This window comes from Lepidochelys kempii, chromosome 11 (assembly GCF_965140265.1).
Source record: "Lepidochelys kempii isolate rLepKem1 chromosome 11, rLepKem1.hap2, whole genome shotgun sequence".
NCBI classification, from domain to species: Eukaryota; Metazoa; Chordata; order Testudines; family Cheloniidae; genus Lepidochelys; species Lepidochelys kempii.
This window is the reverse complement of record NC_133266.1, coordinates 74,637,287-74,652,288: the sequence shown is the minus strand read 5'-3', so window position 1 is coordinate 74,652,288 and position 15,002 is coordinate 74,637,287. Positions and strand designations below refer to the sequence as shown.

At 41.6% G+C, this 15,002-nt stretch overlaps 1 protein-coding gene across 1 annotated transcript; it reads right to left on the bottom strand.

The window, feature by feature from the left end:
• Positions 1 to 5,061: 5,061 nt before the first annotated feature.
• On the bottom strand, positions 5,062 to 14,498 carry LOC140895923 (anterior gradient protein 3-like). The gene is made up of 7 exons (XM_073306852.1): positions 14,360 to 14,498; positions 12,732 to 12,795; positions 11,723 to 11,775; positions 10,038 to 10,114; positions 9,434 to 9,497; positions 7,290 to 7,373; positions 5,062 to 5,167 (listed from the first exon to the last, which is right to left on the bottom strand). Exons 1-7 carry the CDS (start codon positions 14,496 to 14,498, stop codon positions 5,118 to 5,120), a joined length of 531 nt encoding a protein of 176 aa, XP_073162953.1. The 3' UTR covers positions 5,062 to 5,117.
• Between the last annotated feature and the right edge of the window lie 504 nt (positions 14,499 to 15,002).

The window sequence follows — 15,002 nt, the reverse complement described above, 5'->3', positions numbered from 1 at the left end:
GCACTATAAGGTGGGTAGAAAGCTGGCTAGATTGTCGGGCTCAACGGGTAGTGATCAATGGCTCCATGTCTAGTTGGCAGCCGGTATCAAGTGGAGTGCCCCAAGGGTTGGTCCTGGGGCCGGTTTTATTCAATATCTTCATAAATGATCTGGAGGATGGTGTGGATTGCACTCTCAGCAAATTTGCGGATGATACTAAACTGGGAGGAGTGGTAGATACGCTGGAGGGGAGGGATAGGATACAGAAGGACCTAGACCAATTGGAAGATTGGGCCAAAAGGAATCTGATGAGGTTCAATAAGGATAAGTGCAGGGTCCTGCACTTAGGACGGAAGAACCCAATGCACAGCTACAGACTAGGGACCGAATGGCTAGGCAGCAGTTCTGCGGAAAAGGACCTAGGGGTGACAGTGGACGAGAAGCTGGATATGAGTCAGCAGTGTGCCCTTGTTGCCAAGAAGGCCAATGGCATTTTGGGATCTATAAGTAGGGGCATAGCGAGCAGATCGAGGGACGTGATCGTTCCCCTCTATTCGACATTGGTGAGGCCTCATCTGGAGTACTGTGTCCAGTTTTGGGCCCCACACTTCAAGAAGGATGTGGATAAATTGGAGAGAGTCCAGCGAAGGGCAACACAAATGATTAGGGGACTGGAACACATGAGTTATGAGGAGAGGCTGAGGGAGCTGGGATTGTTTAGCCTGCAGAAGAGAAGAATGAGGGGGGATTTGATAGCTGCTTTCAACTACCTGAAAGGGGGTTCCAAAGAGGATGGCTCTAGACTGTTCTCAATGGTAGCAGATGACAGAACGAGGAGTAATGGTCTCAAGTTGCAGTGGGGGAGGTTTAGATTGGATATTAGGAAAAACTTTTTCACTAAGAGGGTGGTGAAACACTGGAATGCGTTACCTAGGGAGGTGGTAGAATCTCCTTCCTTAGAGGTTTTTAAGGTCAGGCTTGACAAAGCCCTGGCTGGGATGATTTAACTGGGAATTGGTCCTGCTTTGAGCAGGGGGTTGGACTAGATGACCTTCTGGGGTCCCTTCCAACCCTGATATTCTATGATTCTATGAATAATGATAATGATCCATATGAAGATCTGCAGCACACAAAGTGGTATCTTGTTCTGGTATCTCTTAAGTGAAGCTTTGTTTGTGGGTGGAGCTTATGCATACCACTACTTTTTTCCACTGCATTTGACCCATGGATTAGGTAACTTTAATTTCATGCTACCTAATTTGTGGATCCAGTGCGAAAAAAGTGGTAGTACTCATGAGCTCCACCCACAAACAGAACTCCACTCGAGGGTTCCATCTTTTTTTGTGCTCCTTTCTTAAGGAGTTCAGAAAAGAAGAGTTGCTGGAATGCTGAGTCTGCTGCCAAGGAAGACAGCCTCAGGCTCTCATCACTAGCAAATCTATAAACCTTTATACCGTATAGCTCTTGTTGCAAGTTTTAACTGACCCCCTCAAAAAAACTGACTTTGGTGATCAGTAGGGGTTAAATACCTGGCTTTGCTAAAATTCCCTTTCTGATCGTCTAGGAAAATTTATATCAAGTGAGAATAAAAATTGGCCTTCAGCCGTCATGCTTGCTTCATCACTGACACAGAAAAAAAAGTTTGTTTGAAATAACTGAACATTGGTTAGTCCACTGATTAACCATTTTCTGTCTGTTTTTATTCTGCTACAGTAGCCAAATCTTGGCCATTTTTTCTCCCAGCTGTTATGAAGTTCCAAACCTTCCTTTCTGTACCTGCAGCTAGACATGACATTCCTGCCCTAATCATATCTTGTCTTCCTCCCAACTGAAATCATCTTCCTTACTCATCGATCTGTCATCCACCTCTTTGAATCCTCCACTGTATCAAGGTAACATCTTCTCCTTGCCCTCTATAACTCCACCTCCATCTTTATATTCAACCTATAATCTGAGTGTTGCTCTTGACGACCCCCCACTCCTCCAGCAATTATGCCATCTTTGATGTCCTCTTCTACAACTGTCTCCAGGTGGTTTTCCTCCATGGGCTGCCATGCATGGCCCACCCAGCCTCCACCCTTTTGTCTTTCAATCCCTCCTTAATTCACTTCCTCCATGACACCCAAAGGAAGCGTCAGTGGTCACGGTGTAACCAAGTGTGTTAAATGCATTTGTAAAAAAACCCTGAACGTGGCTAGTCTAAACCAGCAGGTTACCATATGATTGTGCTGCTGAAATATTGACCTTCCTTATAGATGTTTACACTCACTCATCACGTCACATCTAAATGTAGATTGTCAACGGGTAGTGATCAATGGCTCCATGTCTAGCTGGCAGCCGGTATCAAGTGGAGTGCCCCAAGGGTCGGTCCTCGGGCCGATTTTGTTCAATATCTTCAAAAATGATCTGGAGGATGGTGTGGATTGCACCCTCAGCAAGTTTGCAGATGACACTAAACTTGGAGGAGAGGTAGATATGCTGGAGGGTAGGGATAGGATACAGAGGGCCCTAGACAAATTAGAGGATTGGGCCAAAAGAAATCTGATGTTCAACAAGGACAAGTGCAGAGTCCTGCACTTAGGATGGAAGAATCCAATGCACCGCTACAGACTAGAGACCAAATGGCTCAGCAGCAGTTCTGCAGAAAAGGACCTAGGAGTGACAGTGGACGAGAAGCTGGATATGAGTCAACAGTGTGCCTTTGTTGCCAAGAAGGCCAATGGCATTTTGGGATGTATATGTAGGGGCATTGCCAGCAGATCAAGGGACGTGATCGTTCCCCTCTATTCGACATTGGTGAGGCCTCATCTGGAGTACTGTGTCCAGTTTTGGGCCCCACACTACAAGAAGGATGTGGATAAATTGGAAAGAGTCCAGCGGAGGGCAACAAAAATGATTGGGGGACTGGAACACATGACTTATGAGGAGAGGCTGAGGGAACTGGGATTGTTTAATCTGCAGAAGAGAAGAATGAGGGGGGATTTGATAGCTGCTTTCAACTACCTGAAAGGGGGTTCCAAAGAGGATGGATCTAGACTGTTCTCAGTGGTAGCTGATGACCGAACAGGGAGTAATGGTCTCAAGTTGCAGAGGGGGAGGTTTAGGTTGGATATTAGGAAAAATTTTTTCACTAAGAGGGTGGTGAAACACTGGAATGCGTTACCTAGGGAGGTGGTGGAATCTCCTTCCTGAGATATTTTTAAGGTCAGGCTTGACAAAGGCCTGGCTGGGATGTTTTAGTTGGGGATTGGTCCTGTTTTGAATAGGGGGTTGGACTAGATGACCTCCTGAGGTCCCTTCCAACCCTGATATTCTATGAACTCTCCAGTTCAGGGGCACCATCTCTGTTTGTGTGGATGCTGTAAAATATACTTCAATAAACCTAGATCTTTATTCTCATCCCACTGCTCCCTAGAAATGCTAATGTAATTTAGAGAACGTTCTTAATGCCAAAAAAAAGTTGAATTTTTAAAGAGATTTCATAGCCTTGTGTTTTTCTCTCAGATACTTATTGCAGGGATCAGGTTCTGTTTTTCTTTTTGAACATAAGTGTGGGTTTGGTCTGAAAAGTGATCATGTAAACATGACTGCGATGGTTTGAGATATTTGGAATCTATTCTGACTCTGGGATGGTGAATAAAGTCATTAAAGATTCAGCAATAAGAACTTGGTCATGTGTGACCCAAAAATAATCTCTGATTTTCAGATCCGAATCTCAGGTTGCAGAACTGGCAGTTAAATTAAATCGTTATGAATTGAGCAGATTTGATGGGAATCATAAGCATGGAATTCCACACTGTTATTCCCAGTCACTTTTCTGAGTGTAGCCATGCTTATATCAACCAACCAACCATGTAAAGGATTAAAGAAAAAGTTGGACTGGAAAGAAAATCAACTGAAGATGCTTTTGCGTTGTTCTTTGAATGATAGTAAAGACTTGGTGTTTTTAAAAACAGGTAACATTTCTGAGACCTACATTAGTCATGGTGGAAATTCACAATGTAATGTGATACCTTGCTCTTACCTAATGCTTTTCATCAGTAGATCTCAAAGCACTTTACAGAGGAGGTCAGCATCATTCTTGCCATTTAATGGAGGGGGAAACAGACATAGGAAGTGATTTTTGCCCAAGGTCACCCAGTAGGCTAGTAGGTAAGGGGTAAGTACAAAACTTGGAAAATGTATACAGCTTGCCCTTGAGTGCATTTTAATCTGTTTAGAATTTTACACATCTTAATTTTTACTACACAACTATGGAAGAGTATATTTAACCATAGCTACCTTCTGTGTCGAGGACGTAAGCAAGATGACATGAAAAAAGTAAAGCAGACTTACAGCTTATAAAAGACTCATATGGTAGATGTGTCCAATCAGAGTACTGGGATGTGATTCATAACCAACTATTAGATTGTTGGATGTTTATTACCAAAGAAAACATTGGTTAATCTTCTCTTGGAGCTTTCTAGCAGAAATGGTCACGTGCAAAGAAATGAAGAATTACTCATTTGCGAGATTCGTTAGCAGCTTCTCATGGGAAGAAAAAACCAATAGCCCATAATTAGAGAGAAATGGTTAAAATATAGGTTTATGTTTTGGAAAAATTAATGGAAGTATATACCCTCCAAAATACAGAGCAGAAATGGATACTTAGATATTTGGTTACTATTTATTCAATAATTAAAGTAAACTGGCCCACAAAAAAACATTGCATTTGACACTTTTTTAAATATTAAGTTTGAAAGACATCAGACATGAGCAAAAACAGAATCCTGATGCTTGTATAGTGATTTGTAAACTTGCTAACTTCCTAAATAAACAGTTACTTACAAGAAAGAAGTGTACTGTTCAGATGTTCCCCATCCAGCACACAGGGTTCACATAAGTTTGACTTTGCCATAGAGTTATTTCAGAGAAGATTGAATGTATTCTAGTCTAATCCCTCAGTACCACCACTTCCTCTATATTAACCTTTTTTGAAAAAGCCACTATCTACAGAACATTTGAAAATGCACTAATGCCACTAAACTTCCAGATTTGTATTTTCATGTTTTCTGCACTATCAGGGTTGTCAAACCCTGGCTTTTGCTGTGCAATCTGTCCACTTCCCTGGCATGTGTAGATCTGGTCAGGCCCGTTGTTCATAGTTCTGTGTGGAGAAGTGTCTTTGCTCGTCTCATGTTTTCAATCACTGTAGAAAATACTGGAGTTACTGAAAGCACTGACATGTTGTTGCTGTGTGCATTTGTTAATGTGCAGTACAGACCAGATGGCTACATTATGTGGGAGTGAGAAATAAGAGTATACTATGCTTTGAATCTCCTGACTTTTAAATGGTTTGTTTTTTCAAATAATTACATCTTTCCAGCAATTTTTACATTGATAACTATTCACAACCATAACTGTATCTTAGCAAAGCTTGTTTGCATGAGGATTTTTCTGTAGAAAATATTTTAAAACACTGATTTGTAAACTTGTTGTAGATTTTTTACTTTTTCTGATGGGACTATATTTTAACTCTGGATTTAGTGTAAACTCACATTTAGAGTAACACACACACTTCTCAGAGTAGCAGCCGTGTTAGTCTGTATTCGCAAAAAGAAAAGGAGTACTTGTGGAACCTTAGAGACTAACAAATTTATTTGAGCATAAGCTTTCATGAGCTACAGCTCACTTCATTGGATGCATTCAGTGGAAAATACAGTGGGGAGATTTATATACATAGAGAACATGAAACGATGGGTGTTTACCCTACACATTGTAAGGAGAGTGATCATTTAAGGTGAGCTATTACCAGCAGGAGAGCGGGGGGGGGGGACCTTTTTGTAGTGATAATCAAGGTGGGCCATTTCCAGCAGTTGACAAGAACGTCTGAGGAACGGTGGAGGGGAGGAATAGTTTTACTTTGTCTAATGACCCATCCACTCCCAGTCTCTCTTCAAGCCTAAGTTAATTTTATCCAGTTTGCAAATTCATTCCAATTCAGCAGTCTCTCGTTGGAGTCTGTTTTTGAAGTTTTTTTGTTGAAGAATTGCAACTTTTAGGTCTGTAATCGAGTGACCAGAGAGACCACTGTTCCTCAGGTTTCAGAGTAACAGCCGTGTTAGTCTGTATTCGCAAAAAGAAAAGGAGGACTTGTGGCACCTTAGAGACTAACCAATTTATTAGAGCATAAGCTTTCGTGAGCTACAGCTCACTTCCTCAGACATTCTTGTCAACTGCTGGAAATGGCCCACCTTGATTATCACTACAAAAGGTTCCCTCTCCCCCCCACCCCTCCTGCTCTCCTGCTGGTAATAGCTCACCTTAAGTGATCACTCTCATTACAGTGTGTATGACAACACCCATTGTTTCATGTTTTCTATGTATATAAATCTCCCCACTGTATTTTTCACTGAATGCATCCGATGAAGTGAGCTGTAGCTCATGAAAGCTTATGCTCAAATAAATTTGTTAGTCTCTAAGGTGCCACAAGTACTCCTTTTCTTTTTACACACACTTCTGTTTTAATCAGTATTTCAGTAGCAGGGTTTGTAACCTTGAAACAGAGCAATTCAATTAACATATTACTGACCTGCACAAGTGCACTGTTGCCAATGCTTGTGATTTTTCTTTATCATAGGTTTTAAAATGATTGTTCTTTTTCTTAAAGTCCCAGCTCCTTGAGTTATGTGACTGTGACAATCTCATCTTTCATTTTACAAAATAAGTTTCTAGCCCTCATGGTTTCAGAGAAAAGCTTGAAAATGATCTGCCAGGTACCGTAAAGGTTTTAAAACCAGAAGGCAGAGAGAGAACCCAAAATACAACTTTAAAGACCTCATGGTTTTTTAAGGGGCAGTCTCATTATATTAACACTCAGGATTGGTAATATTCAAGTGGGAATCGTTATCCACTTTAGTGACTTAAGTGATAGAAATTTCAAACTGAGTCAATTTCAAACTAATCCTGAAGTTTGCAAAAACCTTGAACGCAAGCAGGTAAGCTGCTGTGGCCCGCACAGTCTATCACATCTCTACAACCAGCTTCCTGAGGAAGTTTTCAGAGGTTCAGATAGTGTCAGGGAAGTTGTCAGAAATAAAGAGCTCAGCTTTCCAGCAATACTCAAAGGTACTTGTTCCCATTGAGGGTTAATGAACAAAGCAAACATAATATTTCAAAAACAAGCTGTTTGAGAGGATGTTCCATTAAAATAGGTCCCTTTTCAAAAATTAAACTCTCAAATCCTTATTTCTTTATAAATACCATGTCTTGTTATAAGCTTGAGATGAAACTAACACTGTTTCATGTAAAATGTTGCTTATTTCACTCACAGTTTGAAATATCTTCTGGTTCATATGCATACATTCTGTTCTTATACTTTCCTGTCAGATCGGCTCGAACTGTCATAGAGGGATCTTGAGGGGAAAAGTCCAAAATGTTAGCAATGGAGGCCTTTAGGAAGGAGCAGTGCTGCTTAATTTTGGGGGGTGGGGTGGAGGGAGGAGAGGGGAGAGATTCAAGCCTTTAAAAACGGTGTTCATTAGCACAGCACTCTGACGCTGTGTTTAGGCTAGGGTTTCTCAGGGAAAAGTTTTTGGTGGCCTCAGAGTGCAGCCACCAACTCTTGCCAGTGGCCGCTCTCACAATTTTTCCTAAAATACTTAATTAGCTTTAGGAAAGCCAAATAAATATGCACACATTCACATCCAAATGATTGAAATTTATTTATTGCTGGCTAGTAAGTCTGTTGTGAAAAGTGATATTAATAAACATACAAGTATCACTTTTCACAGCAGACTTAATGAGCCCTGGCGGGCCTTGGGACAAATTAAGCTCTGGATGGAGGGTTGGGGGAGGCAGTGTGGGGCTGGAGCCTGAAGTCCTGGGCCCAAAGCCCCATGGCCGGACGACAGGGTCCAGGGACAGAGCCTGAAGCCATTTGGCTGGAGCCTGGGGCCTACCACTGTGCAGCCAGAGCCCAGGACTTGCAGCCAGAGCTTGCTGCCCTGCTACCCGAGGGCTGAAACCCAAAGCCTGGGAAGGTGGGGAACTCAGTGGCTGCCTGCTCCTACAATATTCTGCTCCAGGTGACTCCACATGGGGGCAGGGCCCAATCCTGCTGCTGGCCCCAGCAACCAACATCAGGGTGGTACATCCAGGGGAGGGATTTCTACTTTGCCCTCCCCCCCTTCACAGCCCAGGAAGCTGTGGCTGCAAGTAAAGCCCCTGGTAGCCACATCTGAGAAACACTTTAGGCTAACAGCCCTGTGGATCTCAGAGCTTAATCTCTGCCTTAGATTGACTGTTGGACAATAAACTGGTTAGATGCATCTGAACTGCCATTCTGAGCTTAGTAATGATGCCAGGTACGTGTGGCCATTAAAAAGGGTCGGTCTTTGTCCCATTCATGCCCAACAATCTCACATTGGGTTTCCCCTAGAACTATTGCTTATGAGGCTAGACCCTGTCCCTGGGAAGCCCAATGAATCATAGAATCATAGAATATCAGGGTTGGAAGGGACCCCAGAAGGTCATCTAGTCCAACCCCCTGCTCAAAGCAGGACCAATTCCCAGTTAAATCATCCCAGCCAGGGCTTTGTCAAGCCTGACCTTAAAAACCTCTAAGGAAGGAGATTCTACCACCTCCCTAGGTAACGCATTCCAGTGTTTCACCACCCTCTTAGTGAAAAAGTTTTTCCTAATATCCAATCTAAACCTCCCCCACTGCAACTTGAAAAATTCATCAGACTCCTTGTCTGCGGCACCATCTCTGTTGTCTTAGAATCATAGAATATCTGGGTTGGAAGGGACCTCAGGAGGTCATCTAGTCCAACCCCCTGCTCAAAGCAGGACCAATCCCCAATCTGCCCAAAGCAGATCCCTAAATGGCCCCTTCAAGGATTGAACTCACAACGCTGGGTTTAGCAGGCCAATGCTCAAACCACTGAGCTATCCCTCCCCCCTTAATCCTTAATAAATATTCAGATATAGGCAGGGAGTCTAATCCTTATCCATTTTCACACACTCCAGCATGGTGCCACGTTGGGTCTGTATCGTGTGTATAGAGGACCAGCTCCTTAACTGGTATAAGTTGGTATGTTGATGTCAGTGGCGCTACACTGATTTATACCAACTGAGGATTTAGCCCATGGTGGCCAACATTTAAATAAGGTGACTACTGATTTTTGGGTGGCCAACTTTACACCTTAAAGGAGCCCAATTTTCAGACAGTGCTGAGCAGCCATCCTCTGAAAAGCAAATCTTTTTTAAATGTCTCAGGTTAGGCAAGAAAAATCACTAACCACTTTTTCAAGTCTTGGTCGTAATGTCCTGCAGCTTTAAAAACCAAACCTTAACTATTTAAGTATAACTTGGAGAAATGTGGGTTTCCTGCTGACCAAGCAAGAAATCTGTGCTACACATCACACAAGGCAATTGTTACATTTTGATTATCACAAAGAATTGGTAAGCTCACCAACAAAGAGGATCCTAGGGACATAGTGGCCATCAGGGGCCAGGTTGTCATCTGTGCTCGAATGCTGAAAGAAAGTTAGTTAATTTTTTTTGTGACAGGTCATTATCAGAACAGCTGTCTCATCAGTCAAAGCAACAGAAATGGAACAAACTAATCAGTCGTCTTTATTTCGCTTCAAGTACAATTTGTGGGGTGGTCTATGGAGTCTCCCTCCTCCCCCTGCATATAACACAGCACCAATAGTTAGTTACATAAGGCTTGCTGTCTTGGATCAGAACAAGGTCCCACTCAATTCAGTATTCTGTTACTGACCGTGACCTGCCGATAGAGGTCCTAAGAAACCTAAGAAAACTATTTGAGACTAGATAACATAAATATATCTGGATTTGAGAGTAGTAATGTCTCTGTCTTCTCCTCCTAAAAAAGGAATTTTTACCAAACCCTGTTGTGGGTTTCCAGCAACTTGGAAACCACATATTTGAATGAAAATAAAATAATTAATAAAAAAGCCCAAAGAAGTAAATTTCTGATTTGATATTAAGACTCTTTATTCTGCTTCCCATCATATATTTTGATAATTATGACTTTTAAATTATGATCTTACCACCAGATTAAGCATAATAAAATCCTCTTGAGCCATCTTTTGGATCTCTGGGCTGGAAACAAAAGCTTTCTTTAAAGCTAAAAACAAACAAAAATAATTTAGGTGGGGAATTTGATCTGTAGCTCACTGTTTTCCACTCCGGTGTATGTTTTATATCCACTTATAGTGTTCCTAAAACCATCAATTTATGGTTAACATCTTCAGACTATCACATGCACATGTTAGATAAGGCTTGGATAATTCAGGTCTAATAAACTAAGCAGCAGGAAAAAAAATCTGTTGTTTGCCTGTGAAGCTAGTTGCTGCTTGATGTAATGTAAAATAGTTCATTCCCTTTGTGGGACTCAATCATAAATCTAACTTGACTTCCTCCAGTAGTCACTAGCATTACAAGACAGAATAGGAATCATGCATGTATGTATGTTTTATGCTGCATAGAACTAAAACCACTATAATAACAAATACTTAAAATGTTGCAGGAAATACTGAGGTCAGAATTTACATGTGATCCTCAAGTTTGTTCTGAATGACCTACAGTGGGATGAAAAGCTAATAGAGCAGTGACTCTTCTCAGGTTTTCTTTGGCAAAAAAGGATCTTCCTAGATAATGGAAAGGTACCAATATTCCCTCTTGGAATGACTGACTGGTTTATAAATATAAATGGCCTTGAAGGCTTGAAGGTCCTGTCTTAAAATGCCACACCAGACTGCGGTCTCAGGCCTTATGGTGGCATTATAGAGCAATTAGAAGTCACTGCACTTCTAAGAGATGCCATCCTACAGATGAGATGTTACATTTGGAGAGAAGTCCCATCTAAAGTTATTCTAGATGTTTTAGACCACGTTGATCAGAGAATGGCTGTTGCAGGTCATTGGCAAGTCACTTCTTTACCAATATCTAACTCATCTCATTTTCAGAATACTATAAGCATGAAGGTCCCTTTATCAATAATAAAAATAATTAGCAGCTAGCGATGCCTGTAATTAAGGTTGCATGACACTTGCCATTCTGGCCCTGTTCTGTACTTGCTTATTATTTTGCCAAACTTCAGCTGTTAGAGCTGAAATTTCTCATGCTAATTGTGAATTGAGGAGCCAGAGCTCTGCTGGACCAGCTCTCTGCGCAGAGATGGGAAAGCACAGGGAGAGAACACACCAAACACGCAAGCCAACTAACAACATCACGGTTGCAAAGTCAAGCACTCCAAAGTTAGGAAATGCCCGAATTAATATTTTTGCCCCCTTGTCCCATATGTGATGATGCAATCTTTAATTATATGATCACATACTGTTTTTGTAATGTTGTATATACTACATAACTATGAAACAAATAACAGAATATCTGAGACCTTTTTCTGATAAAATTATAATCCCTGATTAATATAAATTGAGCTTTACCCTGGCTGGGTCTGGGTGAAAGAAGATGCAATGACTTCATGTCCCTTGTCAGTGTCCTCTGAGGAAGTTTAGGTGCCAAGGCTATTTTGGATGCTGATCCAAAAAGCTAACAGGTTTACCCTCCATAAACAGTGCCTCAACCACTGAAGTTTTGACCTAAAGCAGGTTGCTAAAAAGGTGTTATGGACCTTTTATTCCATACTCTTATCTATAAGCCAAGCAGAGTTTATTGCTCCTGTTTTGGAGGATGTTTCAGGAGGTCTTAGAAGGGTTTCCTTTTTTCTCACCTTGGCTATAAGGGCATTCTTCTAAGTGGTGGATGACCATCACAGGTTTTTTGCTAAAAGAACATGAAAAAGGTGGCATGTCAGATCATTTATAGAAAACACTAACATATAAGCAACTATGTTGTTACAGGGCTATAATTGCATTGGGGTTCTGATGCTGCTAAAAACCACATCCAGGAACTATGAGAAGAGCTTGATTGGTTTGTCAGTGGATCTTCCAAGTATACTTCCCATACTAAGGTTTTGTGCATTGCTTAGCTGTTATAAGTGGAATGTCCCTTCATATTCCAAGTCACAACAATATGGCTATTCGATCATATGGCTGCGATGATATACAAAGAAAGGATTATGTACAAGGGTTCTAGTGAAACCGTAACACGCAAATGAAATTTAATGAAACCAGGATGGAACTACATTCCTATAACTCTCTTCAGCCTGGTTGATTTTATAGTATAAAAGTCCAAGACTTTTGAAGTGTGAAAGTTTTGAAGCATGAAAGCTTTCAGTTAGAGCAGCAACTGTATTAAAATTAATCTGATAAATACTGTGGACCCAATCCTGCAAGGTGCTCATCTCCTGGGAGGTCACCTCCCACTGAAGTTCTATTCAGCTGTTCTTTAAATCAACAGGATTGAAAGGCACTTGTCATCTTGGAGAATCAGGCTTGTACAAGGAAAACAAAGATGAGTCTTTGTCAGGGTGTCAAATGACATAAGTGGAACTGTAGTTCCTAGAATGTTCATGAGCTTTAGTTTTTCCAAAGCCGCTGTGGGCAGGGGTTGCTTTTTACAATATATTGGTACAGTGCCTAGCTTCAATGGAGTATCAGTTCTGAGTAGGGCCTCGCTCACTGCTGGAATACAAATCAACCATAACACAATCATAGTCAATAGTTTTGGCATCATATTAGCACATTTTGCCTATTTAAACAATAGCTTCTTGTAGAATTATCACCAGTGTCCCTAAGTAAACCCTTTTATGATGCAGCAAAAGAATAACTAAAGATTACCTGTTTCTTGATATAGCTAAAGCTTCTTCATATGTCTGAACCCATTCAATTTCATCACCCCATCCTATAGAGAAGATAGATTGATTAATTTCTTTTGTGTACAAATGGTACAGTTGATCTCTGGAGCAGGTGGATGTCCACACTTTGCTGACCAATGTCGCCAAAGGCTAAATGTTGTCTACTACTCATCACTCCTGTTATCCAGGACAAAGGGGAATGAAGAACTTGGAATCTCTCTGGGGGGTGAAGCTTGGAAATAAAAGTTTGGAACCACATAAAATGCATTTAAGCTCTGTCCATGCTATGTCTTACCTGCAGAGTATTGAACAATTTCCACCAGACACCTGGTAGACTACGGGATAGGAAAGTTACTCTTCTACAGATGCAGCCACTCACGTGCTTCACTAACACACGTGCTTTTGTTCTACTAGATGATTCCTCCAGGTGGACACCCATCTGTACTCCCTTTTCACAAGCACTGAACTATTCCATTATCCCTTCATTTAAAACATCTCCTTTCATGGAAGATGGCCCCATTCTATACATCTTTTTCTTTATCCACACTACAATAATGAACCCATTTACTTAGCATACAATGGGTATAGGAACAAGAGTTGCCACAATTCATAAATGCCTTCCAATCTCTTCCTTGTCTCTTTTTTTGTAATAATCCTTTTTTTCCTCTGTATGTGTCTATGTGAAGACTGGGACCTTTGTGGTCTTACTAGATTTACTCATTTTCTTGATAAGACCAGTCAGGTATATGCCTTTGATCAATTATATGACAATTACCCAAATATACATTATTTCAATATTTCCAAACATCTACATTTTACAGGACAGTTGTGCTTTAGTGATTAGATACACACCAACTTTGAAGAACATTTAAGAAATCTAACAACAGAAGCAGGTTATCAAAAATCTACACAATACTTTTCAAAACTGATGACTTCCACTCTACAAATATTGCTGTCCTCCCCCTGGTCCCCGGTCTTGTGCCTGGCCCCTAGGAAGTAAAGATGCTACCCTGACTCTCAGCAGAGGAGCAGCTCAGGAAAGGAAGAGTGGAGCTGGCTGCAGTCAGGAGCCATAGCTGCAGATGTCTGCCTGCCAAGATGGGCAGGAGGGGATGGCACTAGTGAACCTGCTGGCAGAAGGCTACATTTGCTTCCTGCCTACATGAAATTTAACCTCTTAGTAGTGGATTGGCAGCCAGCAGGATGGGCAGGGTGAGCAACTTCAGACTCCCCTCCCTCCCCTTCATAGCCTGTCTAGATTTGGGTCTGGAAGCACTGTAGTCCCATACAAGCTGAAAGCTGGGGAAGATATCTCAATCTCCCCAAGGGCCAGAGGCAGGATTTATTGGCCTTCAGGGCCCAATCAAAGTGCACCTCTTTAAGTAATGGTTTGGGACTATATTTCTGAATGTCAGTGAGGGAAGGTCTCCCAGCCACTGACTGTAAATATTGGGAAGCAACAGAAGTCATTTGACTACCTGGGTGCATGGGTGATATTCATGTTTATACATTATTTTTGCTAAGGTAAGATGCCCAGAAGTTATGTAGATGGGCATCACATGGAAATGCTAATACAGATAAATGCTGTGCTCAGAGACTTCACCATCTCACCTCGGGAGAGAGTTTGAGGCATCCTTATCTGCGTGACGTTCTCCTCCTCCTGCTCAGGGACCTTCTGTAGTTTTCTCTGGGCAGCTACCACCAGGGCATTGCAGAGGAGGAGAAAACACAGTAACTGAAAGGAGTGCATGTTTTCTGGAAAGTAAATTCAGAAGTGTCTAGTGTTAAGAGAGAAAATCTTTAGACAGCTTCTGCATAAGACAATACAACTTTGAAATGCCTATAAGCCATGTCTCATGGACACCTCACTTCAGCAAAAGTTACTCGGGAAGCATTGTTTCTGGTCAGAGCACCTTGTTTCATTATTGTTGGAGTAAACAATTATGAATAACTCAACAGGATCTTGGGTCTCCATCTATACTGAGCCACGGGATCTTGGACCTTAGCGATCCACTCCTCAAGAAAACTAGAGGAGCTTTCCTGCATTGACAGACATTTCTACGTATCTTATTACAACTGCACCTCTGAATTTTTTCTTTCACTTGGAGGTCAAAAGTTTCCAACCTCATTGCCTAAAAATAGGCTTCCAAGTCCACTTTAATCAAAGTTGCCTGGTTTTCAGAGGTGTGCTGGTCATTTGTGTGCTGGGGTTGCTCAGCAGCTCTGAACACAAGACTTTCTATTCATATGCTTG